Source organism: Hibiscus syriacus, unplaced genomic scaffold (genome assembly GCF_006381635.1).
Source record: "Hibiscus syriacus cultivar Baekdansim isolate YM2019G1 unplaced genomic scaffold, ASM638163v2 tig00111834_pilon, whole genome shotgun sequence".
In the NCBI taxonomy this organism is placed as follows: domain Eukaryota; kingdom Viridiplantae; phylum Streptophyta; class Magnoliopsida; order Malvales; family Malvaceae; genus Hibiscus; species Hibiscus syriacus.
In genome coordinates, this window is record NW_024063192.1 from 655,088 (window position 1) to 683,086 (window position 27,999).

General features: G+C 32.7%; 2 protein-coding genes and 1 pseudogene across 2 annotated transcripts; 1 reads left to right on the forward strand and 2 right to left on the reverse strand.

Annotated features, from left to right (window-relative positions):
• The first annotated feature begins 1,686 nt into the window (after window positions 1-1,686).
• Window positions 1,687-24,191, forward strand: LOC120171488 (annotated as a pseudogene).
• Window positions 4,222-13,433, reverse strand: LOC120171490 (ubiquinol oxidase, mitochondrial-like). The gene is made up of 6 exons (XM_039179199.1): window positions 13,428-13,433; window positions 9,757-9,763; window positions 5,626-6,003; window positions 5,082-5,210; window positions 4,506-4,994; window positions 4,222-4,338 (listed from the first exon to the last, which is right to left on the reverse strand). The coding sequence occupies exons 3-6, from the start codon at window positions 5,977-5,979 to the stop codon at window positions 4,279-4,281; spliced, it is 1,032 nt and encodes a 343-aa protein (XP_039035130.1). The 5' UTR covers window positions 5,980-6,003; window positions 9,757-9,763; window positions 13,428-13,433; the 3' UTR covers window positions 4,222-4,278.
• Window positions 24,095-27,988, reverse strand: LOC120171545 (tobamovirus multiplication protein 1-like). Its single transcript, XM_039179234.1, has 11 exons — window positions 27,972-27,988; window positions 27,493-27,661; window positions 25,697-25,787; window positions 25,560-25,612; window positions 25,379-25,471; window positions 25,217-25,288; window positions 25,068-25,140; window positions 24,936-24,981; window positions 24,795-24,858; window positions 24,562-24,693; window positions 24,095-24,382 (listed from the first exon to the last, which is right to left on the reverse strand). The coding sequence occupies exons 1-11, from the start codon at window positions 27,986-27,988 to the stop codon at window positions 24,290-24,292; spliced, it is 903 nt and encodes a 300-aa protein (XP_039035165.1). The 3' UTR covers window positions 24,095-24,289.
• Window positions 27,989-27,999: the final 11 nt, after the last annotated feature.

Here is a 27,999-nt window from a genome sequence, read left to right on the forward strand (position 1 = left end):
TTGATTAAAAGTTTTTAAGATATAATTTTATATATTTTTAGCAATTATAAATTTTAAATAATAATTAATCAAAATTTAAAAAATTTAAACAAAAAAGTTAATGATGAGCATATTTTACGAGCTAGAGGGAGTAATAGATTCCTGTCGTGTAATGTCGTTTGTGTTGAATGTCTCCTGCCTAAACAAAAAAAATAGGGTAAATTATGTTTTTAGTATCTAAACTATTAGTTTTAGTTTAATTTAGTACTTAAACATTCAATTTTTTCAAAATCATACCTAAAGTTTAGTTTTTGTTTCATGTTCAAAATTTAACATTAAGTTTTGAAAAAATTGAAAGTTTAGGTACTAAAATGTACCAAAATTTATAGTTTATGCATTAAAAGCGTTAAATTTTTAACGGCGAGATATTAAAATGAAACAAAAACTAAGTGTTAAGCATGATTTTGAAAAAAATTGTAAATTTAGATATTAAAATGAATCAAAATTGATAATTTAGGTATTAAATACATAGCTTATCCAAAAATATAAGATGTCAATTATCAAATTTTGGAGACGGTCGTTATCAAATCTAAAAAGAAAATTATTTAAGAGATATTTATCGTGTGATGATTTGACGTTGAATACTCCCCCTATCCTAAGAAAGATGTGCATTATTGACTTTTTTTTCTTTTCGGTTCTCAATATTTTGTCTTGACTAATTCAAATCGATCTGGGTAGCACACTTAGCTTTAATAGGTGAGTCTCTGAGTGGGTTGGTTTAAGTGGTTAATTATTATTTAAAATTTATTATTGATAAAAATATATTTTAAAAATCTTTAATTATATTGTTTTCAAATATATTTTTTATAAAATTTAATTAAAAGATTATATTATATAATATAAAAATAATATTAACATAACAACAATCGTAAAATTAACAAATATTTATAAAAATAATATTAACATAATAATCAATAGTAAAATACCTCAAATAAAATTTATTCAAACTTAATTCACCTTCATTATGTAAAAAAATTAACAAACTATTAGACTAATATCAGACAAAATAATAGAAATTTAAACCAATTTACCATATAATACATACTCAAATTAGAATAACGAAAGAAAAATACATTAAATTTTTTAAAATGCTCCCTCTGTAATCTTCTTTACAACTGCTTCTACTCCCTCTATCAATTTTCTGAATTGCAATTGCCTCGATTTCATTCTTATATATAGTTAAAAGAAAAAAAAATTAATGTTCAACTTGTTATTATATGGTATGAGTTAAATTTTTATCATTTGAATGTCAGCTACCTATTGCATCTACGTGAGTGACATGCCATACAACATTATCGGCCATGCGAGGGGACCGCCAGGAGACGCATGCAGCCACTTGCAACCCAGCACCCGGGAGAGTGGCCCTCCTTTGGGAGATGCATTGCAGGGCATGCAACTCCTCCTTGCTCGCCGACCACAATGTGTCTTCGAGGGGGTTTGGACTGGGATGGCATCGCGACTTCGGGGTACTCTGTAGCATTCACCCTATTTCGCGAAATAATTTCTACACAGCTTTATTTGAGATTTTTTTTTCCAAAGCATTATTTGAAAATTTCAGCCTATAAATTTTAGGTAAAAATCCATAAGGGTCTCTGTCTAAAAATAATAATGTGGTTCTCATATTATTTTTTCTTTCAATATAGTACTTCAACTCAGAAAATAAATTCAATGTGACTCTCTGACCAACGTTTTTCGTCATTGTATTGCCATGACAGTCCACAGTGGTTGATTACGTTGCGGATGAAATAACAAATGGGCTAAATTGGTAAATCAAACATGTCAAATGGATTGACAGATCAGCACTGTGAACTACCACGCCAGCACCGTAACGGTCAACGAAAAAAAATATTGGTCAAAGGGCCACATTGAGTTTATTTTCTGAGTTGGAATGCCACATTGAGAGAAAAAAATAATAGGATGGCTACATTGATTTTTTTTCTTTCAAAATTACATGGATCTGATGCCTTTTTTACCTTAATTTTATTTTGACTTTTATTATTTTTAATAAACCGTAAATGTCCATACATTTTTTAATTATACCACACTAATTTAGTCGCTTGAGCCATCAATCTTTAGTTTAACCGATTCAACCAATTAATCCGTACAATTTTAACGGCCACAGTGATTTTTCATCTCCCATTTTGTTTTGGTGAAGGATCCCACGTAGAAGCCATAGGCCATTGAATATGCGTACCCAAAATAAAGGAGACAATCTACCAAAGGCGATCCTTGAGGATAAACAAGAAAGAATAGTCTTCTTTTTCTTCTCTGGCTAAATTATTGAACATGTTGGTATAGTATTTTGCCTTTAATAATGGCCATGTGATCGGGCACCCATTTGCCAAAAGAATTCAAGTTTAACAATGGCCATATGATCGGGAAATTTAAGGTACAACGGCATAATTTAAGATTAAGAAACTATTGGGAATTAGCAAGATCGAAAATGTGATAAAAACATAACATATTTTGTAGGACACAATTTAAAATGTTAACTTTTTTCTAATATTTTTTATTAAACCGAAAATGTTACATTTTTCATGACATTTTAAGTTACGTCTAACAGAAAATGTTATATTTTTTTATCACGTATTCAATTGCATTTTTTTTGTCGTTCCTTCGCCTTAAATTAGATCAATGACAATGAAATGGAAGTTGCAAGACAATGCTGCCTGTTATGCACATGCATGGACAAAATATATATTTATAAAAAAATATTAATTTCATTCGATAAAAATAGAGATCTAATTGAAAAAATAATATAGATATGTGTATTATTACAATTATCCATATATATATATATATAAATATATAAAAGGTATAATTGCATTATTTTTTAAGTCGGGACGAATATTTTTCACACTAAACTAGAATCTAACCCGAACATATCTTCTAAAAAACTCAATTCAATCCAACTCAACTCAAACCCAATTTTTTTTCTCAGGTTTGGGTTCCGCACCCGTCTCTAATTGCATTCGTTGTAGTTTACCCTAACCATTTTTATTCTTGATTAAAATGGGCCACGGAAAACTAACAAATCAGTCTGGGTGGTGCAGTTGGGTATCACGGTGACGCTAGTTTTACACACTGGAGGTCCCCGGTTTAAACCCGGGCTCAGGCATATTAGAATTTAAAATATTTTATAATGGTTAAAATACGCTTCAAGTCCTATACTTTCCGTTTTGAATATAGTTTTTTATTTATTTTAAAATGGGAACCTTTTATAGTTCAAAATTTTAAATCCAATTACTTACATTTTTTATAATGGTTAGAATTCTTTTTTCTTTGAATTAATTATTGGTATTCAATCTATTAACTAATTAATTCAAATCAGATACTGTAGAGGCGAGGGCGACCCTCCCAACTCAATTTGCTGCATTCGCAAACGTCATGATTCACACTCTTTACCTTGCTTAAAAAACTTAGTGACTCATCTCATTAGACCAACTGATTGTTAGTATAACTCCTTAAACCGTTGTACTCCTTATAATTTCTATAAATATTTTCCAAAAAAAAAATATTCTATTTTAAAAAATAAATCCAATACTGTTAAAATTATATTAAATTAAATTCATATCCACTAAAATATATTTTTATGTGATTTTTTATGAGTTAATAGCATCATACATCCCCAAATTATAACACTCATTTTAAATTGATCCTTAAACTTTTAAATATTCTAATTTCATCCCTAAAGCATCACCTCTTTCTTTATTGGTCCCTAAACTTTTAAATATTCCAATTTTATTCACAAATTCATCCAAAATATTTCAGCTGTAGTTTAACTTAATTTCTCTCTCTCCAAATATACAATAATATAACGTGAACTAACGATTTTATTAACAAAAGATGTGATTAATATACATGTATAATATGGGACTAATTTGAAATGATAGTCATAGTTTAAGAATGAAATTAGGACATTTAAAAGTTCAAGGACCAATTTAAATAAAAGTATTACTTTGAGGACATATGGTGCGATTGGCTCAAATTTTCTTTTTCAAAATATTACATCAATAACTTTGAAAAGAAAACTTCAAATGAATGAAACATATTTTAACCTTTTTAAAGATAAAAGTAATGAGAACATGAGATAATTTTGTCCGAAAATAAGGGGGGGAAATATGATTTACAAGCTAGAAAAAAAAATTCAATGATCAAAATAGAAAAATAAAAGAAAAAACTCAAATATGCAACACAAGCAGAAGTATCTGAAAGAATCTCCACAGACCAGGGCAAACCTTAGTGATAACCAAGGGGAGCAGGCGCTTCTCTCAGCTCCTTACCCTGAAAATGTATATCCTGCAATACAAGATCCAACCCCCATAAATTAATCCAAATCATGGCAGCAAGAAGAAGAATACACTGAATTTGCAACCTTAAAGCAATGTAATAGTCGTATTTCAAAATCACCTAGATACCGCAATTTAATGCCATCGGTAGTAGTGATAGATGAAGGTAATACTTACAGAAGCAAAATGGTTAACATCCCTATGATGAGCTTCATCAGCACGGATCACAGTGATAACATCCTTCAGCGTAGCATCTTTAGGCAATCTCCAGTAATCTATTGCAATGGAAGGGGCTGGGACGTTTTCGATTCTACCACTTTCAATGTCCTTCAAATACTCTGTATACGAGTGAATGGCTTCCTCCTCCAGATACCCAACAATTCTATGTGCTAATTTGGGAGAAAGCAAATAAAGAACAAAGAAGGCATTGAAGAAGACTCCCTGTACAGTAAGAACGAGGAGCCTCTCGTACCACTTGGGTTGCACAAGCTCTATCATCGTCATTAAATGCATCCTCTCGTTCTCGGCTTCTTCTAGCAAGGCTTTGATCCAACCTCCACTTTGCTTGAACTTGCGGAGAGATTTCAGATGCAGAAGCATCCCTCCGACCATGCCGGGAACCGCCGCCACTGTTTCCAGCATCACGGCTCGACAGCCGTATCGTCTCTGGCATTTCAAAGGAGCTTGACTTTAGCATATCGAGACAAACATGAATCTTAAGCAGATTAATGCAAAGGTGGAAAAATGTAAAACCTGGAAGAATATATCTGTAGGAATGCGAAGGATCTTGACTGTCCTGTAAGCAAATTTATCCATGAAGTTCTTTGGCTCGTGGTGCTTTTTCAAATCGATTGACAAGTCTGATCTGTAAGTTTCCCATGGCTACATAAAGAAGTAGAAACAAACAAACAAGAAAATCAAAACTAAGGAGTAATGAAAATCTGTCAAATCTCTAAAAACCTTTCTGCAACGTGTAAATGTTTCTCTAAAGCTGAATTACTCTTTGATTAAAATAATTTATTCATTTCAGATCTTTAAATCATCTGCGAAAAGAAATGAAAAAGTAGAAAAAAATAACAGAGAAATCGTTGTTGAATTTGTTTTTAGACGACATCATTAAAAAAAAACCTTAGATTTTTATCAATAGAATAGGAAGTTAACAGATGAGATTCAGGCGGAAACGGAAATTGAAAAGCCAAACAGCAAAATTGATCCAAGAAAAAGGGAAGAAAATGCAAAAAGAATGAAAGAAAACGAGCTTTGAAGTTTAAAACTATAGAAAAATAATGTATCGTACCATGAAACAGTTCCAATGCCAATCGGTGCCATCCTCTCTGGTGACCTTCGGCCTTGAAATCCCCCAATAACTCGATGTCGCCACCTCCGTCCCTTTCGACTCTTCCGCAGCCGATTTCTCGGTTTTCTCCTCCCTTTCAGACGTCACTTTTTCCACAGAAGCAGGAGAAGAGCTCATCATCCTTCTCCATTCAAATCCACCAAACGTAACACCGTAATGATGTCCGCTCAACTGCAAGCTCCTCCCAACTATGGCGGACCTGTACGCTTGTCCACTGATTATGCTGCTTCCACTGCAGTAGCTTCGGCCATTCATCAGGCCCCGCATCACCGACCTCACTACAAAACGATTCATCTTCTTCTTCCTTGTTTTGAATTTGTTGAAATGCAATGAAATCGTGCAGGGATGGCGGTTATATATAATGGTATGGTAGAGGAAAGAGAATGGTCAAGAAGGATTGGGGCAGAGGGGAAACCGTTCACGATTCGGTGTTTCGCGGTGTATCTTAATCGATTTACTCGTGTCTTGATCTCCCGTTACTTGGGGGGCAAGAAATTTTATGGGCTGAGATTTAGCGATGATGAAAACATGTTGTGTCCTTTTGTACTACCACATAGTTTCCCCGCGAATATCGCTGGAGTGTGGCGGCTACTTTCGGAATCAAAATTCTCTACGGGTGAGAACTTTGTTAGTGTATGCGTTGAAGATATTTTTATTCACTATCAACCGCTTTGATTGGAAGCCTCCAAATCTAGAGGACGAAATTTAATCAAAACTGTATATGTTTATTAATATAGCCTGTACTTCATAGCGGCTCATATTTTGTTATACCCTTGATCTTTCTAAAATTTACGTCCCTGCCACTTGGATTTTCCTGTCTTATGGGAATTATTTTAATAGCAATTAATATCACGAGAGACTACTTGTGTTGTTGACGTCGCGGATCAGTGTTTGACTTACACGCGTCACCTCTGTAGGAAGATGTCTGAAAGTTACGTCGTCCCGTTATGACGTGGCTTCTGATTTTCAAAATATTTGGATTAATCTCACATTTAGCCCCTAAAATTTAGTATTATGCCAAAGTGATATACGGGATAGTTTGTTGGATGCCATAAAGCTTTCGTTGTTCTGTCATTTTTCGTAATATAATTTCTTTTTGATATCTTTCATAAATACAATTATTTTCTAATATTTTTTTAATTCAAATTTGAATTAGTTTTTACAATTTATTTTAATATTACATCCGTCGCTTCTTAATTATAATTTTTATTTCAACATAAACCAATGTTAAGCCTAAATTATTTCCCACATCTACCTTGCACAAGTGGTGGATCTACGGTTTTCTAAGCTGCAGTTTCTCTCCTCTATGTTTGATATTCGGAGTTGTTGGTGTGTTGCATAATGAATTATTAACAAAAAAATAATATAAAGGTCAATATTATTAAATTATTCATTTAAAATTTTAAAAATTGACAGTTTAACATATTTAATTTTAAAAATGAAAATATTTTGATAAATAATTTTTAAAAATAGGGTTGAGACTTAATTTAATTAGTTTCAAAATTAAGAAAGACCTAAAATGTAATTGGATCCAAAAACTTAAAATCATATTATCTGTGCTATTTATGATTCATGAATTTAAAGTTTATAGTTATTCAAAATGAATTATATATTTTATTCAATTTATAACTAACTTTAATTTTTTATAATATAAAAGTTATTCTACAAAATTAAAAAATTACACAAATATTTTCAAGTTGATTTTTTTGTATTTTTTTAAAAAAAAAATACTAAATAATGTTCAAAAATCATAAAATTCAATTGTTTTTCAAAATAAAATTTAAAAACTCAAAATCTATAAGTGATATGGAAATAAAACTAAATTTTATTGAATTGAATTATTATATAAAATTTTAGATTCGAATAATAATGTTTGCAAACTTACATATTTTATTAATTAATAGAAAAAATTATCAACAAATATTATATAAAAAGAAATTGTAAAATGAATAGAATGACAGAGTCAAATGCATGTATTTGACGTGGATTATAAAAGGCAAATAATATAAAATCCCAAAACATGTTGAATATTCAGCCCGGGAAGGAAATTTAGGGATTTTAAAATTCATTTCTAAAAAGATTATAACATATTTTGATTAAATTATATTTAAATAGTGCCCTAACATGGTGGCTAGGGCATGGGCGGCTATGTTGTAGCACACGGACAGCGGTATTTTCACCAAATCCCTTATTATTAATTTTTCTTTCCCAACAATGGTCAAATTCCGGAACGAGTAACTGAAATTTTAGAAATTTGAAAACTATCCTAAAACTTCAAAATATCACAAATTGATCCTTAAAAAGTAATTAAATAAGTTTCAATAGAAATCAAAATAAAAATTGGAGTGTTACAACTCCCCCTAAAGAAAATTTCGTCTTCGAAAATCACTCAAGTCAAAGAAATGTGGAACTGAGCTTTCATCAATTCTTCAATATCTTTAGGTAATCATTACATGACCATGATTCCTCCATTGAACCTTAGCCATTAAAATACATTTACTCGCCATAACTCTTCTTCATCATAATTTCAAATTCTAAACATAATTTTCCTTGTAGAATTAATTAGACCTTAATTACCGTTCTTAATCAGAATAACACTTGTTTATCTTCAGTGTAACATGCATACACAATTGTATTTTTTTCAAATGTAATGAAACCACCTCGAGATTTATACATTTTTCAAGTACATGAACACTATCCTTTAATCCCATACCGATCAAATCACTAGGTTAAGAGGCTCAACATTTATCGACTTCTAACTTATGCAATTGGAACGAGCATGATTCTATAAATTATCTAATTTAGTTCATCGAAGCATAACTTAGGGGGGTCACATTGTCAGGACTTGGAGAATGTACTTGCTCTACAATATACTTGGCGACACCAACGAGAATACATCTCAAAGAAATATTCCTTGATTATGTCCCAAAAAGCAACTTCAAGGTTCCACCTATAAAGTTTAGCTACGAGGTTAGGTTCACACAGTGAATAAGATAATCCAATTTTATATCAGAAGTCAGATTAGAATTTTTGAATAACTTATACGTTACTCACGATGTGATTTTTTCAAAATCTGGATGAATGCTTACAATATTCATTTCTTATAGAGGTCGAATCCTTACAGGCATAATACTTAGGCTAGCTTATTACAAAAAGATGACTCAACTTTAGAGTTTTGGCTTAGAGGAGTACGGTTATAATTTAGAGGCATGTACTGACCAAACATCATATGACAGTCGATCGAATGATCTAACCAACATACTCTACTCAACATAAGCTCTAATACCACTAAATGTAACCCTCTTAGACCAATACAGGTTACCCGATCCGACTCGAGGTGTCACATTATGGTCATCAGAGCGACCCACATTGAAAATCTAAGAAAAATTAATTTTTTTGTTAAACCTTTCAAAACATAAAACAATTATAATTAAAAATAAAAATAAATAAAATCATTCATATATTAAAAATAGAATTAAAATTGTACAAGTTTCAAACTCAGTATAAAAATAAAATGTAACTTACATGCCCCCTAATTATACATGTACCATATTCGCAAGCAATGTCGAAGAAACTCCCATTACTGATGTCGTTAACTGCACAATATCGATTCTTTAACCCAAAATGGTAAATAACAGAGTGAGCTTTGGGAAAGCTCAGTAATACAAAACTACTAATAGATAGTAAAGGCCAAGCAAATATATGATGAATCATGAAAAATTTCCTTAGTTATCCAGATATATACAGATTTCAGTGATGAGTTGAGGTTTCACTAATTAATTCCTTAGGCAATCGTCAGGAAACTTACAATACATAAGAAACATTTTGTAATATCCCAAAATTTGGGGTTAGTGACTAAAATGGAAATTTTGAAATTTTGAGGTTTGATTTTGAAAGATTGAAAAGTATAAGAAATTAAATAGGAATATTTAAGTAGTGAATTAAATTGTAAGGATGTAAAGAACGAAGGTTATTATGGTCTTTTCAACATTAAGGATATTTTATCTTCTTTATTTAAGGATAAACACGTGGGATTTAAAGGAGAAGTCTGGAAGCTTATTCTTCTTCTTGCTTTCTTCTTCCCGTGAGCTCCTTGGTTAAGGTGAGTATGATTTCTGTGGACTATTTCTTAATGTTTAAGTGAGTTTTGATTCCTAAGGTATTAAGAAAGCTTAAGTTATCTTAAAATCAAATGATGGAGGAGTTAGGAGGGATTAAAGATTATGAACTCTTGAATTAAAATTTGGAATAAAGTTGATAAGTGGAAATTGAGATTAGATTTAACTTGTCAGTGAATGAATTAAGAGATATGAGGTGTTAAAAGTGGATTTAGAACATATAGAGTATTTTATCCCGTAGCTTTGTCAATTCCTAAAATTTCTCTAACTGCATTGTGACTCAGCAATTGCTTCAGAATCATCTCAACAATCTAATCCAACATCAACACCCAACAACGACTACAATATTAACATTGTCACATCATCAATATATCAATTTGCAGCAAAAATATTAAAATCAACCCAGTATAAACAATTCACTCCCAATATGCAAATGATATACAATATGCTAAAATATATCTAAATATAATTCTAAAAATACTAAAGTACAAGCTTAATCTAAGTAAAAGGCTCTAAGTAATAACTCTTTTGGAGAGTTATCAAGAACATACTAAAGGATCCATATATTTTTTAGAGGCGCTAGGTAATTACCAGGAAGGGAAACATGAAACTTCTGTAAATTGATTGGATATAGAAAATGAGGTCCTTATTAAAAGGGGTTGGATTACTAACATATCTAATCAAACATTCAGAAATTGATGTTTTAAGACATTTTAGTATTTCAGGTGCATCAGAAAGGTATTCTGGAACCTTACATCATAATTATTTAAGATTCTGATATAACAAAACCGATTTTATTCTCATACCATCAAGGCATTTTAGTCATTAGGATTCTTGAAAATTTCTTAATAATTTAACCTAATAAGAGTAAAACAATGATTTGTAGTATTCAAGATTTATATCGAATTATCAGGATTTCGAATCGAACATATTAAACAAATCTCAACATTGTGGTACTTAGTGCTCATTCAGACCGAGATATGTTACAAATATTCACTTTCTTAATATTGATTGCACTATAAAGTTGAACTACTCACATTCAGAAACGTTATTGAATAGATCTTGGGAAGAAAAACAAGTGTTTCGGTGGTAATTATTTTGTTTTTGTATTGTAATAGTATCAAGAATGATATGGGTCGTGCTCCATAACCTTTAAAGACGATACAACAATTTGGTTTATAGATATTTCCAGAATTTATTTAATGACATTCACTTACTTGTAGGTCATGAAAGAATTTATTTAATTAGTGATTCAAAGATTCTAATGGATCAAAATATGAGTTTACATGTTGTTTTTACTATCATGGTCATCGCTAGTCCCTTTTTCACTTTAAAAGTATTTTTGTCATTTTATTTATTTATGTCATTCACATTACTTCCATTAAATAAGTCTTCAAGTATTTATTCAAAATTTTAAGTCTTTTGCCATTTTGGATGTTAAAATCTAATATAGAAAGTTTTCTAAATAAAACAAGTATTTAACATGTACATCAGTAGTTTAATTGAATCAAGGTCTTTTTCAGGTTATTTTTCACTTTCAAGGGCAATCATTGTCTTCTTACATCGCAACTGTATTTTCATAATTTTCCTATTCAAGCATTTCTAACATTAAGACTTTAAACAAAAATAATCAGAATTTTAAGGATTTCAAGGCTAATCGAATTACAAATTAATCACTGAACTTGAAATTATCAATGTTTTCAAAACCGAACCGGACATTGAACCGGTGAAGGTACTGATTCATTGGTTCAACCGCGGTTGAACCGGATTTTATATAAAATAATATTTTTTTTAATTTTACATAATATTCAAAGCAATATTAATATATATAACACTTTTTTTAAGTTTACAATATTAAAAGGTATAAAAATATCACAAGTCATAACATGTATAAATGAAAAATCATAAAATCAAGTGAAACAAAATGATTCAAATCAACTACAACATAATATTTAAGGTAAAACATATTAAATAATAAATATAATTATATAACTATAATCAAAAAAATAAAATTGGGGTTTAAAAAAATCATAACAAATGATGTCATTTGGTTTAATTGTTTAAAAAAAAAATTCACATGGCTAAGAAACATAGAAGATTATCCCAAAAATTTAAAGAGTAAAAATATGAGAACAAAACAATCTCACATGGCTAAGAAACATAGAAGAGCATCCCAACTTACTTCTATAAATAATAGAGGTAATTTGACATTCAAAATCATGGAGCTTTTTGGTGAGCACAAAGCGAACTATTCTTTTGCTTCAATTGAGCTCAAATTTTAGGATTCAATTGAGCTCAAATTTTAGGCTTCAATCGAACTTCTAATTTTTTTTTTGAGTTCGAGCCTTTTCGATTTCAAGTTTTAATATTATATTTCGAGTTGATAATTTTTAGCTCGTGAGTTTTTGAGTCGAGTTGAGCTTACTTTTAAAGTTTTCGAGTTCGAGTCGAGCTCAGCAATACTCGAATTTGACTCGGCTCGTTGAACAAACGACGTCGTTTAATTTAATTTTTTTTAAAGAAAAAAAAGTGAACCAACGATTCAAATCGATTTTGCCAGTTTTCAGCCGGTTCACCTCGGTTTTCAACCGGTTCACCCCGATTTTCTCGGTTTTCAACCGGTTCTTTACCGGTTCTATGCTAATCCTGTTTTGGGAGTTAACCGGACCGGACAGGCCACCGGTTCACGGTTCAACCGGTCGAATCGACCGGTCCAGTCCGATTTTAATAACATTGAAAATTATTTCTTATCAATCTTCTAGTTTCTTACATATGTCAATCAAGTCTTTTTCCTTTTACGGCCTTTATACCATATTCATTTCGAGTCCAACAATAGTTAAATACACATAATTAACCAATAATTTCCATTCATACATTTATCAATTATCAACGAGTTTGTAAAACATACAAATGTTGGTAGAGTATTACTTCGATTTTTTAGCCCCACTAGTCGACCAATTAAAATCTATTCGATTTTCTCAAACTTGAATTCAAAGTCCATAATATCTCAGATACATAACAAAAGAAATTACATAATAAAAACATAACTTAATCAGAAAAATGGATCGAATCAGAATGTAAAACACTGAAAAACAAGTTATCAGGTTCCAATTTGACAAAACAAACTTCGGATCCAGACTTAGGACGTAAAAAATATGAAATATAACTTTAAAAATAACTTTTTAATCAAAGTGAACGATTAACAGTAAAGTCAACAACCCATACTGGTTTGAGTTGACTCGGTTCGATCTAAGTTAACTTAATCTGATCCAAGTTGACCCGAATTGGTTTTAGAAGACTCAACTGTTGGAGTCGAAGCCCACGCACCAGTGCGGCGCATGGCAACGTGTGTAGTGGTGATGGGGCTGCTGAGGTCGGTCAATTACTTTCTGCTCAAACACTCATAAAAAATCAACCAAAAATAATTCAAAAATCCAACCAAAACATCATAAAACGATCGAAAAAGTGAACGGGACTTACCTTCAACGATGACCAACCGAGGCAACGACGATGGAAGGTCAACATTACTGGGTTTTGATCGGAACTGACCGAAGAACCCAATGGCTAAGACTGTGAAATACATGGACGACCAATCCGTACAAAACGGTGAAAGACCGAGGGAACGTTTTGAATTTCCCGAAGAAGCTTCGAAGGAAAATTCACGATGTTTGGCGATTAATCTCGACGAATGGTAAGGGAGTTTTTGGTCAGACAGGAATCGTACGGTGGGGCGAATGGCTTAACACAATTTAGGGATTTTAAAAGTTAGGGATTTGGCTCGATTCCACTAAGAAGGAAATTTGGGGATTTTAAAATCTCATTCTAAAAAGTTTATAAGATATTTTGATTAAAAGATTAATTATATTGTAGATCACTTATATTTTAATTTTGTCTACTGTTTTTAAAATACATAAAATATGTCAACTTACGTTTTTATTTAATTAAGATATGATAACATTCATTTTTTCTTAATTAAGATATAGTAACTCCGAGTTAACTACCGTTAACAATAATTAAATATTTTTTATATAATCACACATTTGGTTCATGTTATTACATATTCTTTTAATTTAATCATAATTTTAATAAATTAAAATAAATTTAATAATTCAATCGAACGATGTCACATGTCATGTCAGTAAGATTGTTAAAAAATACCCGACTCGATTGAGCTGACCCATTGACCCAGTTAAAAAATATCGGGTATTTATAATAAAAATACATGATTTTTTGGGTCAAGTACTCGACCAGGTTACTGGGTCGAGCATATGTCACACAATGTTGGTTAACTGGGTACCCTCTGACCCGGTACCCGATTTATTATATATTTTAATTTTAATTTTATATTAAATTTTTATTCATAATCCTCAAATTATTTGACTCTAACATTTTAAAACCCTAATTTCTTAAATTTTAACATCATAACGTTCTAAATTCTTAATTTCTTAAATTATTTCACATATAAATTATTTTTTAAAATATTTATTTTAACTTCAAAAACATTTGAAATTTATTTATATTTTAAATTTTAATAAATTTTATTTTAATGATGTAATTTGAATTTTTGAACTTTATGTGTAGATTATATATATTTTAGAATTTTAAATTTTAGATTTTAGATTTTTATATAATTTTTTTAAAAAATAATATAATTTAAAGAAAAAATAAAAAATTATGAACTGGGTACTCGTGACCCGGATTATATATAATATACTAATATATATTAACTTAAAATATTTTTATATTAACTTGTTAAATATATTTTACTATTAACTTAATTTAAAAATAATTTTTTTATTTCCATTTAAAAATATATGACTTATTTTAATTTATTAAAAATATGACTAAATTGAGAGAATATATAAATAACAGAAACCAAATGTATGAATATATCAAAATATTTAACTGATGTTAAAATATGTTATCTCTAAGTGACCAAATCTTGTTTAAATAAAAATATAAATAATTATATCTTATGAATTTTAAATTTAGTGACTAAAAGTGGTAAATAATCATGTAGTTACCCTTGATTAAAATACAAGCAAACAGTTCCCTAGCACCTCCAGGGCATGGGCGGCCATGCTGTATCCCGTGGGTTCAAGCAACCACGGCTGTATTTTCACCAAATCTCTTATTATTATTTTTTATTTGCAGACCATCAATAGTAAAATTCAGTAATGAGTCCCTGTACTTTCATAAATATTCAAAAAAATTCCTAAAACTTCAAGATATCTCAAATTGATCCCCAAAAGTGAATTAAATAAGTTTCAATAGAAATAAAAATAAAAACTGAGGTGTTACAAATATATAGTTCCAAAGACCTAATTTGGGGTTTAGTATACTTTTTCTGACAAGGAAAATCTCCATTAAACATAATGCAACAAGAAGTTAACACCGATTAAAAAGATTAGACCATAATAAAAGGAACTGGCAAGAGATCTTCACTTCAATTAGACTATCATTCCTCAAGATTTCGCAAAGAGAAAATTAATATCACGTGTTATGTATCAGGACAACCAGAATGAACAATTTACATTAGAGAACTCATACTAGACATACACGATGTTATACGACAAAAAATACGCATATCAATGTGACATGAATAAAAGATAACAACTCAATTGATATTGTTGTTGGTTTATTATATAAGTGTGATATTATTATATAATTTGTGAATGTGCAATCATCTCATATAAATCAAATTTAAGTTGTGATAATATAATAATTTGTAGGGTAAATTATGTATTTAGTATTTAAACTATCAGTTTTAGAGGCTGTTTGTTTATTTCAGAATGATTAAGCGTTGAATGATTCAAATGCTGAATGATTCATAGGCACTGTATGAATTAGCTCTGAATGTGATATGCTGTTTGATAATGACTCTAAATCATCCAGAATGTACTTTGATGTTGAATCATTCAACATTGTTTTGCTGAATCAGTCAGCATTGTTTTGCTGAATCAGTCAGCACTGAATCATTCAGAGGTGAGAAACAAACACGCTGAATGTTGAACGGTTCCATTCAGAGCCAAACAAACAACCCCTTAGTCTGTTTTACTACCTAAACTTTTATTTTTTTTTTCAAAACCATACCTAAACTTTATTCTAGTACCTGACGTAAAAACTTTAATTTTTGTTTCATTTTAGTATCATGTTCAAAATTTAACGTTAAGTTTTTAAAAGATTGAAAGTTTAGGTACTAATAAGACCAAAACTAATAGTTTAGGTCTAAACGCGTTAAGTTTTTAACAGAGGAATATTAAAATGAAAACTAAACGCTACATATTTTTTTTGAAAGTTTAGATACTAAAATGGATAAAAAATGATAGTTTAGGAACAAATTGCGTAGGTTACCCTATTTTTTAATTAATAATATTCGTTGATTTAAGTTAGGGTAAATTACAAATTTCATCACTGAACTTTACTCTATATCATATTTTGTTCATTGAATAAAAGTTTTCAATTTTCTCACTGAACTTAATATATTTAGTTCTTTTGGTCACTGAACTTTACTCCCTCTCCTATTTTGGTCACTTCACCGTTAAATAGTTAACGACGTTAAAAGCGATGTTGTTTAAAAAAAATTCACCAAAATGACATCGTTTTGCATCTATACAACTGCCTATTTTAATGTTGTTAACTATTTAACAACATAGTGATAAAAAAAACCTAACTTATTAAGTTCAATGAGGAAATTGAAAATATTTAAACTAAAGTGAGTGAAATATGAGAGAAAGTAAAGTAAAGTTATCAAATTTGCGATTTACTCTTTTATTTAATAAATAATTTACTATAAAACTACAAATCAATGTTATAGAAATCAGAATCAACTAATGATATTATCAATAATTAAAATAAAAACAATAAAAGTGATCTATTTGAGAAAATTTGATTGATGCCTTTTTTCAAAATTGGAAAGCTCAATATATATATATATATATAAATATAAAACCGAAAAAGGGGTAAACGTTTAAGATCCGCCGCCAAGAATTTGAACGCGCCGCCAGATGTCGCTCACGAATTGGTAAACTCTAACTTGCTACTATTCAACGACCTGAACTTTCCTGGTTGTTTCGGCTTTCACACATGAGAAAACAAAACCCCGGAAAGATAAATTAATTACAGTCAAAAAGAAGGAAAAATATCTCATCATCTCAGCAGCTTTCGTGCATACTTTGCTCATCTCCAAAATCACACAACAATTTCAACTCGATCGATCTTTTTCGTCTTCTCATGGCGGATCGAGCCTCGTTTAGTTTGGCGCCCCGATTAGGTCAGTTTCCAACGGTTTTTTAATTTGATGTATATTCTTTATTTAGATTCGCGTACACTTTTAACGCGTTTTTCATCTGAATTTGCGTGTGGTTCCGTTAATTATCTATGTTTTAGAAAATATAGTTAGGTCCGAGGTACATAGTTTGATTCTATAATTGAGGCTGTGTGGGACGAATTGATAAATTGATAGCATTTAAGAACTCAATTTATCTGGATAGCCCGTGAATTAGGGCTTGATTGTCCAATGGTGGAATGACCAGTGATTTTAGCTTTCTTCTGCTTGCAGAGATGATTGGAAAGTTTTTTTTTTCCTAGACATGAAGTTGTTTTGATGTAAGATCACTTTCATATAAACTTTAAAGACAATAATGTGTCCGTAGTAATAATTTCTGATAGGTATATACCAATTGGAATTGCATTTTGATGCTTGATAATCTGCAATATAAGCAGAGGGTTTATGTGTCGTGGACATTTTGCAATTTTATCTCCTTGAAGGTACTGAGAATTCTGGAAACAGAGAATGAAAATAATGATTTATGTTTACGTACTACATGGAATTGGTGCATGGTTTGAGTTATATTATTCTTTTCATTCGTTATCAGTCAAGTTTTTCTGAGAGAAATGTGGGTCAAGAATGCTATTGAATGATAACATGATGAAGCTTTTTGCTAAAGTAGTCCGCCCTCCCTCTTCTGACCATTAATTATTCAAATTTATTTTTGCTAGATTCAGGGTTTTATTACTCAGTTTGCTTATGTTTGCTTGTGTATGTATTCCGTTAATTATATTCTGTTTCCTGATTGCAGATATTGAACAGATATTAATGGAAGCCCAGCATAGATGGTTGCGACCTGCTGAAATCTGTGAAATTCTTTGTAATCATCAGAAGTTTCTTATTTCATCAGAGGCTCCAGCCAGACCCCCAAGTAAGAATGATAAAAACCGTTTTAGAGCTGGTTAAAATTTATCAGACTATTTATTTATTGCAGATAAACATAATTATATTATGATTACCAAGCAAGTGATAAAAGCTGCAGAAATAATTGTTTCGGAAGTAGATTAATCTTGTTCTGTTGTTATACTTTAAGCTCCTGAAAAACTTTGCTTAATTCAACCATTAAGCTGAACAAAAATGCTTTAAGTAAAACATGCAATTTGATCTTATGATTGTGAAAGATTATTTGATTAAATTGTGATTGATTGGAAAACCAAGTAGATTGACATGAATTTTAAACCTGCCAGGTGGTTCACTTTTTCTTTTTGATCGGAAGGTTTTAAGATACTTTAGGAAGGATGGACATAATTGGAGGAAGAAAAGAGATGGAAAAACTGTGAAGGAAGCTCATGAGAAGCTGAAGGTAAGCAATGCATCTATAGAAAATGAAGTTTTCTTTTTCGTATGATAATTTTCCTGATTCAGAAGTCTTTATTCAGTGGCTCATACTCCCGGATTGAATTTTTTTTGTAAGAGTAACTTCTTTAAAAAAATTTCTAGGTTGGAAGCATTGATGTGTTGCACTGCTACTACGCCCATGGAGAAGAGAATGAAAGCTTTCAAAGGCGCAGCTATTGGATGCTTGAACAGTATGGATTATTTTTATATATCGTATTTTGCTTTTGCCGTTACTTATAGCATTCCGCATCCCAAGATGTGTTACACCCCCTAAGTTATTTTACATTTTGCTCTATTTGTTGTATTTCTTTATTCTGGTTGATTATTTTTATATTCTACTCTAAAACTGTGTGCTAATGCCAGAATGCTAAGGTACTTTAACGTGTCCCGGCTATACTGGCATGAGGTATTATCTCAGATGGAAGTATTAAAATTTTTGTTTATGGTTTCGCCTCATGAACCATGTAATACATGTTTGCTTCTTAAGAAGCCTCTAATGGGTGGTAACTGTAGGAAATAATTGCAGTGTAATAGTTATGCCATGATCCATTTTCTTTAGAATTTCTGCTACAATGAGTACATCATCTTCTCTTACATAGACTTGTAAAGAAAGTTAAGCATTTTTAGGGCTGAATTATATACTCAATTTCTTTACTTCCTTTGCAAGTCTATGTAAGAGAAGAAGATGTACTCATTGTAGCAGAATCTCGAACGAATAATGATCATGCCTCTGGATTTTATAGGAAATCTGTTTTTTTTCCTGGTGAAATATTTATGAATTATATACTCAATTTATTGTCTATAACCTTTTTTATTTTTGTTTTGAATGATTTTGTTAATATTGTAGGGATTTGACGCATATAGTTTTTGTGCACTACTTGGAAGTCAAGGTACTGCTCACTTCTATTAAAATCTCCAATTTTTCACCTTTAATTTTTAGAAAGGCTAGATGATTGATTGTTTGCAAGATTTGTTATATTGTAGCATACAGTCTCCATATCCACTGTTCTTTACCAATAACTTTAGATAAGAAATGAATGAAGAAAATTATTTGGTACATCCTTAATAAGCAAAGATCAGGACTCAGGTTGACAGTTGACTAGTTTCTTTGTGCCCTTCAACTCACGTCTGGTTCTTCATTAATTAGAACTAATTCTGGACTGGTTTAAGGGGAGGCGGGGGAATATTTGCGAGTGTAGTGCTGGAGTTGGGGTTGAACTTGGTAGTCATGTGTTGTTTCTTGTATTTCTCTGGACTAATATTCCAACTAACTATTGCCTTTTAAGTATCAACATTGATTGATTGAGTAGTTAGAAAAGAATGATTTTAATTTTAGCTTTTAAACTATTTATGTTATTTCTTTAGTAGCTTGATTTCAACTAGGCCACTGTTTAGGCTTTTTGAATGGTTAATTATTTCATGTGTTAAAGTTCGTCATACTTCAGAGTTCAGACCCCTTTAGTCTTCTTTACCTTCAGGGTAGGACGATTGGAGGCATAAGAGAGACTAGCGATGTATCAAATTCTCAAACAAGCAGTCCTTCAACTTCTAGCTATTCTGTTCATACAAAAGCCCCTTCTGCAAATGCAGATTTAGCAAGCCCTACCAGCACTTTAACATCCTTATGTGAAGTTGCTGATTCTGGTATTTTTTGTCCTTCTTTCCTTTCAAATTCATGCTTTGCTGATTTTGCATTTGAGTTTTATGGGAACTTGAAACTCTTGCAATATGATTATGAAGGTTGGTCATCTGTTCCCGGAGATAGACCTGAGGATATTAAATATGGCACTTGCTTGACTGAATCTCAAAGAGCTCTTTATTTGCAATCTTGGGAACAAGGCTTGGAGCAATATATTCCTGCATATGCTGCTGCTGCATCTTCTAATGTTTCAATGACTTCCTGTCATTCTGATACTACGAGCATCAGCCTGCAACAAGAAAACATGATGGAAGGCAAGTTATTAGCTGTTGAGAGCGTGGACAAGGAGTTTGGATATCCCCTAGAGTTTCCCAAATGGCCTTCGGATCTGTTGTCAAGTTTTGAATTGCCATATGATACTAGGTCATTCGAGCAAAAGACTCATGATTTTCATTTAACTAATGCTTTCGAAAAATTTACCAGTCATGATGTTCTAAATGAGCTGCCTGAGCATAAAACACTTCAAATGCAGCATACCGATGCTGATACTAATTCCGTCACAAAAACATATCCTGAGAATGATATATATTTGGATGGAAATGACAACTATGCTTTCTCTCTGAAGAAATCATTACTTCATGGAGAAGAAAGCTTAAAGAAAGTTGACAGTTTTTCACGATGGGCTACTAAAGAACTTGGAGAAGTAGATGATCTACAGATGCAGTCCTCGTCTGGTTTTGCCTGGAGCACTGTTGAGTGTGGAAATGTATCGGATGATGCCTCTTTGAGCCCCTCTCTATCCCAAGACCAACTTTTCAGCATAGTTGATTTTTCACCGAAGTGGGCTTACATAGACCTAGAAACTGAGGTATCAAAGCTTTTGTGCATCTGGAAAGTTGAAGATTTAATCAATACTTGCTTATTCACTTGGCCTTTTCTCTCTCCAACTTTCTCACTGAAAAATAGATAACTGTCATGTTTTATTGTGCATTTTTCACCTTTATCTTCTTAATGCAATATATGTTGCTGCACATTGTCCTCCATGCTGTAAGTATTTTCAAGGTCACGCAACTGCCCCATTTCCCTTTAGATGTCTATCCAGTTTTCAATTACTTTTGAGAAAACTGGGTTTTTTCCCTTCTCATTTTCTGTATCATGAAACAGGTGTTGATTATTGGAACATTTTTAAGAGTCAAGAGGAAGTATCAAAATATAACTGGTCATGTATGTTTGGGGAAGTGGAGGTTCCGGCTGTGGTTATTGCTGATGGCATTCTTTCTTCTCATGCTCCACCTCACAATGTTGGACAAGTCCCATTTTATGTCACATGTTCCAACAGGTTAGCTTGTAGTGAAGTCCGAGACTTTGACTACCGAGGTGGATTCACTAAAAACATAAATCTTTTTGATATCTATGGTGTTGCTTCAAGAGAAACGCTGTTGCGATTGGAGATGCTACTTTCTCTGAAATCTTTCATTCCTCCTAATCATCATTTTGATGGTGTTATTGAGAAACGAGAGTTAATTACTAAACTCATATCAATGAAAGAAGAAGAGGAATGCCACCAGATTATGGACCCCTCAACCAACCAGGATTTATCTGAATATAAAGAAAAGGAGTGCCTCCTTCAGAAATTGATGAAAGAGAAGTTGTACTCGTGGCTTCTTCATAAAATAATGGAAGATGGTAAAGGGCCGAATATATTAGACGAGAAGGGGCAAGGTGTGCTACACTTAGCAGCTGCACTTGGTTATGATTGGGCAATAAACCCTACCGTTACTGCTGGAGTGAGCATAAATTTCCGTGATGTGAATGGATGGACTGCGCTTCACTGGGCTGCTTATTATGGCAGGCAAGCACCCCCAAACTTACTCTTGTTTGTTTTATATTCAGGCTTAGAGCCTTCAATTTATATTCCGGCAATTCTGACTGAATCGGCTATAATCTGATATGTACTCTTTGATTATGAAATCATTTGATCACATCTCAGGTTTTGTTGCATTAGTTCATTGGCTTATGATAAAATTAAATGTCGCTTTAGAAGCTGAACTTATATTGTTTTTTATTCGATTATTTTTTTTTTTGCAATACTCAGAGAGCAAACAGTTGCAGTACTAGTCTCCCTGGGAGTAGCTCCTGGAACTCTTACGGACCCATCTCCAGAATTTCCTTTGGGCAGAACTCCTGCTGACTTGGCTTCTGGTAATGGATACAAAGGGATCTCGGGTTTCCTTGCGGAATCTTCCTTGACCAGTCACCTTTCTTCTCTCACAATGAATGATCGAAAGGAAGCTGTACGGACAGTTTCAGATCGAATAGCAACTTCTCTGAATGATAGTGATGTGCAAGACATGTCATTGAAGGACTCAATTAATGCTGTATGTAATGCCACACAAGCTGCTGATCGTATACATCAAATGTTCAGGATGCTATCCTTCCAGTGGAAACAGTTGTGCAAGACTGTTGATGATGCGTCCAATGAACATGCCATTTCACTTCTATCGACTAAGGCACGCAGGCCATTGCAAAGTGATGGGGTAGTTTATGCTGCTGCAACACAAATCCAGAAAAAGTTCCGTGGATGGAAGAAAAGAAAAGAATTCTTGTTAATCCGGCAAAGAATTGTCAAAATTCAGGTTCATTGCTGTTTTTATCTTTCTTGGTATCTTCGTTTATATTTTTCTTTTGGAAAGGGGTTATGCCATAATCTGGTTGTCTCTATGTAGTTGCCTTACAATGTAAGGATAAGTCGTCCATTGTCTGGAAAGCTCAAGTGATGACTTTCTGATATGGTGATATTTTCATGGACAATTTTTCCATGCGACTTCTTTTTTCACGAGAACATATTACGATGTCGTCTTTCATATTTGATCATTTGGTTTCTGTTGGCTACTGTGCCCTAACCTTCTTCATTTGTTTATAGCATTTACTTATAAAAAACTGGGAAGAAATTAATTAATTTTTTTACCATAAATGTGAAATTATTTACCTCATGAAAAATTGATTTATTGTTGTATAATTTTATGGTTTGAAGGCCCATGTTAGAGGACACCAGGTGCGGAAACAGTATAGAACGATCACCTGGTCAGTGGGAATTCTGGAGAAAGTTATTTTACGGTGGAGGCGTAAAGGGAGTGGTTTGCGAGGATTTCGACGGGATGCAATTATCAAAGAACCTGCTCCAGAGTGCATGCCCCCAGAAGAGGATGATTACGATTTTCTAAAGGAGGGAAGAAAACAAACTGAAGAAAGGCTGCAGAAAGCACTTACTAGGGTGAAGTCCATGGCTCAGAATCCTGAAGGACGAGGCCAATATCGTAGGCTGCTGACATTGGTTCAAGGAATTCAAGAAAACAAGGTATATGTTGTTTTATTTGACATAAATTTATATTTTAGTAAAATTGGCAATTCAGTAATCTTGATGACGTTAGACAGCCATAACGAAGTCGATCTGAAGATCGATCTTTGCACCTTAAATGACTGAATTGGTTTGAGATACTATCCTACAGGCTTGCAGCATGGTTCTGAACAGTACAGAAGAAGTGGCTGGTTGTGATGATGAAGACCTTCTCGACGTTGACTCTCTTTTGGCTGACGATACTTTTATGTCTTATACATTTGAATAACCTACAGGGGCGTCCAACGTTGTACATAGACCGACAACTCCATTGCAGCATTTTGGAAGGTCACTAACTTCATTCTGTCTATAAATATAACATCCAACTCTTTTAGGTTCTGATGTATAAATTAATACTCTGCTTGGTTTAGGTGACTTGATACACTTGACCTAACTCAATAGAGGAAGCTTGGAAAAATCCAGTCAGATTTCATACCATTTATCTGTGGTAACAGAGCCTTCATTCTCTTGGTACTTCTGAATTTGTAGTAGCAAAAATGTTAATTTAATGGTTTTATGTAGGAAAAGGGGAAATAGAATGAATGAATATACATGAGATTTGAGAATGTTAAGTCCATGTGACAGGAAGTTAGACTATAGATTAAGCATACATGGTGCTCATGGATAGTTCGATTTTTGTTTGTTTATGTTCATTTATCAAACCAAGTAACTGATCATGAACAAGATTGGAGCAGCAATAACGATTGAAGCAGACTGTTCATGTTTTTCGGGGCAAATAATCTTTTGGAGTTGCAGGTACAAATTCAAATGCATTCAGCTCTTCACCTTATTTGGTGATCTTGTTCCAATCCGCGCTTCGGAGGCAGTTTTCGTAGAATGAACAGCACCAAAGCCGATGGAAGAATTTCTACCAACTGTTACACCCACAACAAGAAAGAAAAAGAGGTTAAGCACCATTCGATAAGTTGTTAATGATAAAGTGCTCTAGCTATCATCAAAAGGAAACCTAGAAACATATCGAGTCGTTAAGCAAGTAAACCGATCTAACGTGACCAGTTTAATTGTAGCATGAAGCCATGAACATCAAATGTACCATGTAGTAGATAAGATTTAGGATTGGATGATCCAGAACATCAAGGTCAGCTTTGGGGTCGAAGGCTGAAAGTGTCACCACAATGCATCTTATCAAGAAACAAATACAGCAGATTCCTGTCACAAAGCCAACCTGAGATAGACATTGTTACATTGCTAGCTTTCTTTGCATGCTACTAAAAGAAAGAAAAACCAGTCGAAGACACCATTGTAAGAGGAAAATCGCATACATACCTCGAACAGTTTCTTCTGACGGCCTCTCGATTCGATAGGGAACCGTCTCAACATGAAGAACAACCTACCGGCATAGAAGATTGAAAAGTAAATAGACAAGGAATGGAACCGAAACTCCATCCAGTTGATATCGATTCTTACCTCCCACCATATATCATGAACCCCAATGCAGCAAAAAACGATATGACTGTCAAAACAAGATGAAAAGACCAGACGTGTTCATCAATTCCTAGGAAGCTACTCATTTGTTGAATCAGGGTATAAAGCCCTAACCTGAAACAGAGAGTTTACTGATTTCCACTGTAAGCTGGCTCTCACTTAATCGTACAGAAATCCATAGGCATGCCTGGTAACAGAGGACACAAGTAGACAACTTGGATGAATTTTAGGTGTAGTTTTTAGCTGATGGGTGATTACATTACCTGAGCAAAGTATATAAGTCCGTTGATGCTATAGTATGCAGGCCGGAGTTTATTAACTGGAAGACTTCTTGCCTGTAAAAGAATGATCCCACAAGCATCGATTCGTAAAGTGATGTTGATTACTTGTGTCAAAGGACTTCGTAAAAAGGGATGGTTGTCTACCTGGTGATATATCTCAGCCCAGAAAAGAACAAGCAATGCATATGTCGAGAAAAACAGAAGACCGGGGAGATCCAGAAGCACCATTTCAAGTGCCTGTAACCATAGGTGAACCAAATACTCTTTCACTATAAGTAGCACAAAACACCGGCATGGTACATCGACTCTAGACAACGATCCATACCTTTGAACGAACGAGAAACACGCTCTTGTAGAAACCGAACAGAACGGCCCTCACTGTTGAAATGCAGCACAAAATCTGTTAGCAGAAGTTATAAAACGGCTTTCGTCATAGCTATGCAGAAAACACACAACCCTTACATCCATTCACAATGAAGTTCATCAAGTGGAAAACTTTCTGCGTTGTCCACCCAAACTCTGGCACTCTCAAGCGAGTACGACACAGTTGTACCTAAAACTTAGAAGCATTAATGTCATTAGTCGTACATATCAGTGTCGAGATTCACAGCAGTCCATGAGATTGGGATAGTAAAGAATAACATAAACCTGTTACTTCTAAACCATGAGTCGATTAATCGGAAATAAATGATTGGTATGATTTCCATCTATGTTATTCGAACTCTTCATTTTTCTTAAAATATCCACAGTTATGATACTACCAATATGTGAAACAACTTTGAGTATAAACATGTCGAAAAACGCATATCCATATCAAACATTATTGAAGAAGAGCACTTAAGCACTTGTTACCTAAAGGAAAGAAAGTGGCAAAACTTGTTCAAGGTATTGAACTGAGCATGCTTGAAGCAACATAAAAATGGGTATCTAATATCGATAAAATTAAAGGTTAAGCTATACTGATCAATGAACCTTTAGGAAACTTTGATTATCGAAATCGAAAAAATTTCATTTCAGTCAATGAACCGTTAAAATCATTAAAGAAAATTGAAGTGGTACATTAAAAAATCTTGCCAGTCATTGCTGTTTCTTCCGTTGTTGTTTCTGCCGCCGCTCGATAGTTTTTCTAGTCGAAAATATCACCGAAGTACTTTTTCTTTCATTCATTTCAAACCCGTCGGAAAACCTTTTAATCTTCTGAAATCTCAGTCGAAAGTGAAAATTAAAATTTTTCGATTTTCTACTGTCATTGACCGTATGATCAACTTGTAATCAAACTATGTTTATTTGGCTATTTCTAGCCAAATGAAGTTCACATGTTTGATATTGATCCGCGATCGTTCCTTTCATCGAAAACTTGACATTTCCGGAGACTGCTAATTTAAAACTTTTAATTTTTTTTCTTTTTGCAGAATGAGACTTTAACACGTCAGAACAACTATTTTTTTTTCTGAGGGTAACTAACGGGAAACTAATTAGAAATTTAATGACTTGTAATACAAGTTCTAAAATTCAGTGATCATCAAGGTATTTTAATTTTTACCCTAAAAGTAATTACTCTCTCTTGTAAATACAAATCACTATTTCTATCAAGCAATCAAGGAGCCAGAGAGAGAGAATCCTGAATTTTATTATGAAAGGAAATTGAAGACAAAGATTCAAGCTTACATATCATTAGGGACATAAATGAGAGAGATATATCGGAGCTACTTGAGATTAATTCGGTCGAAGTTTGATAAATACTAGACTTGAATGGACTCGAACTCGAGCTCGGCTTGAGTTCTTCATGAGCCGAAACGAGTTACCTGATACTCGACTCGAAAAACTCGCGAGCAACTCGAAAATATAATATATTAAAATTTATTTTTTAAAAAGAATAAATTATTAATAATATTACATTTATGTATGTGTTTTTTTTAAAAATACTGTATAATTTTCATATATTTAAAGTTCAGGTTCGAGTTTGAATTTGAATTTTCAAGAGTTAAGTTAAAGTTTTTTTTTTAGTTTTGAGTTTTTACGAGCTTTAATTCATAATTTCGAGTTCGAGTCGAGTTTGAAAATTTTAGGCTCTTGATTTTGAAATTGAATCGAATTCATTTTAGAGTTTTCAAGTCGAATCAAATTCAGTGATATGGAGCTCAACTCGGTTACACCCCAACATGATATCACATGCATGCATGCAATCAAAAAAGTCATCTTAGATCACATTGTTCTTTTCACAAATCAACAAAAAATGCAGCAAAGTAAGAAGTTACCAGGGCAACAATGGAAACCAAAGCGTATGAAGCTGATAACAAACAGAAAATGAATCTCTGCCATCCCTCAGATTCGTCAATCTCATCCCACCAATCAAACATCATTCCTCCACCTTTCAACCATATTTCCTCGGTTAAAACAAAACCCTTTACTCTCACCATTTTAGCCCTGCAAACAATGACATCAAATGAAAAAAAACCCAATTAAAAGATCAAAAAGAGAGAAAATTTTATAAACCCATAGGGCAAAGTTCATACAAAAGAAGGAGAGATCAAGAAGAAAATGTGGAGGAGAGAGATAATGTAGGATAGCCGGTGGCATATTCGTTGATTTTCGGAACATACAATGCTTTTGGCTTTGGTAATGGTGACAAATTACAAACTGTGATTGAATCGATGGTGAAAGCTAGCCAGTTATGGCTGTTTATGTAACCCCTTGCTGAGAAGCTTCGGAGTTCTTTCTTCCTTTTTTGACTCACTGGGCGGTGGCAGCCATGGCCTGATGGT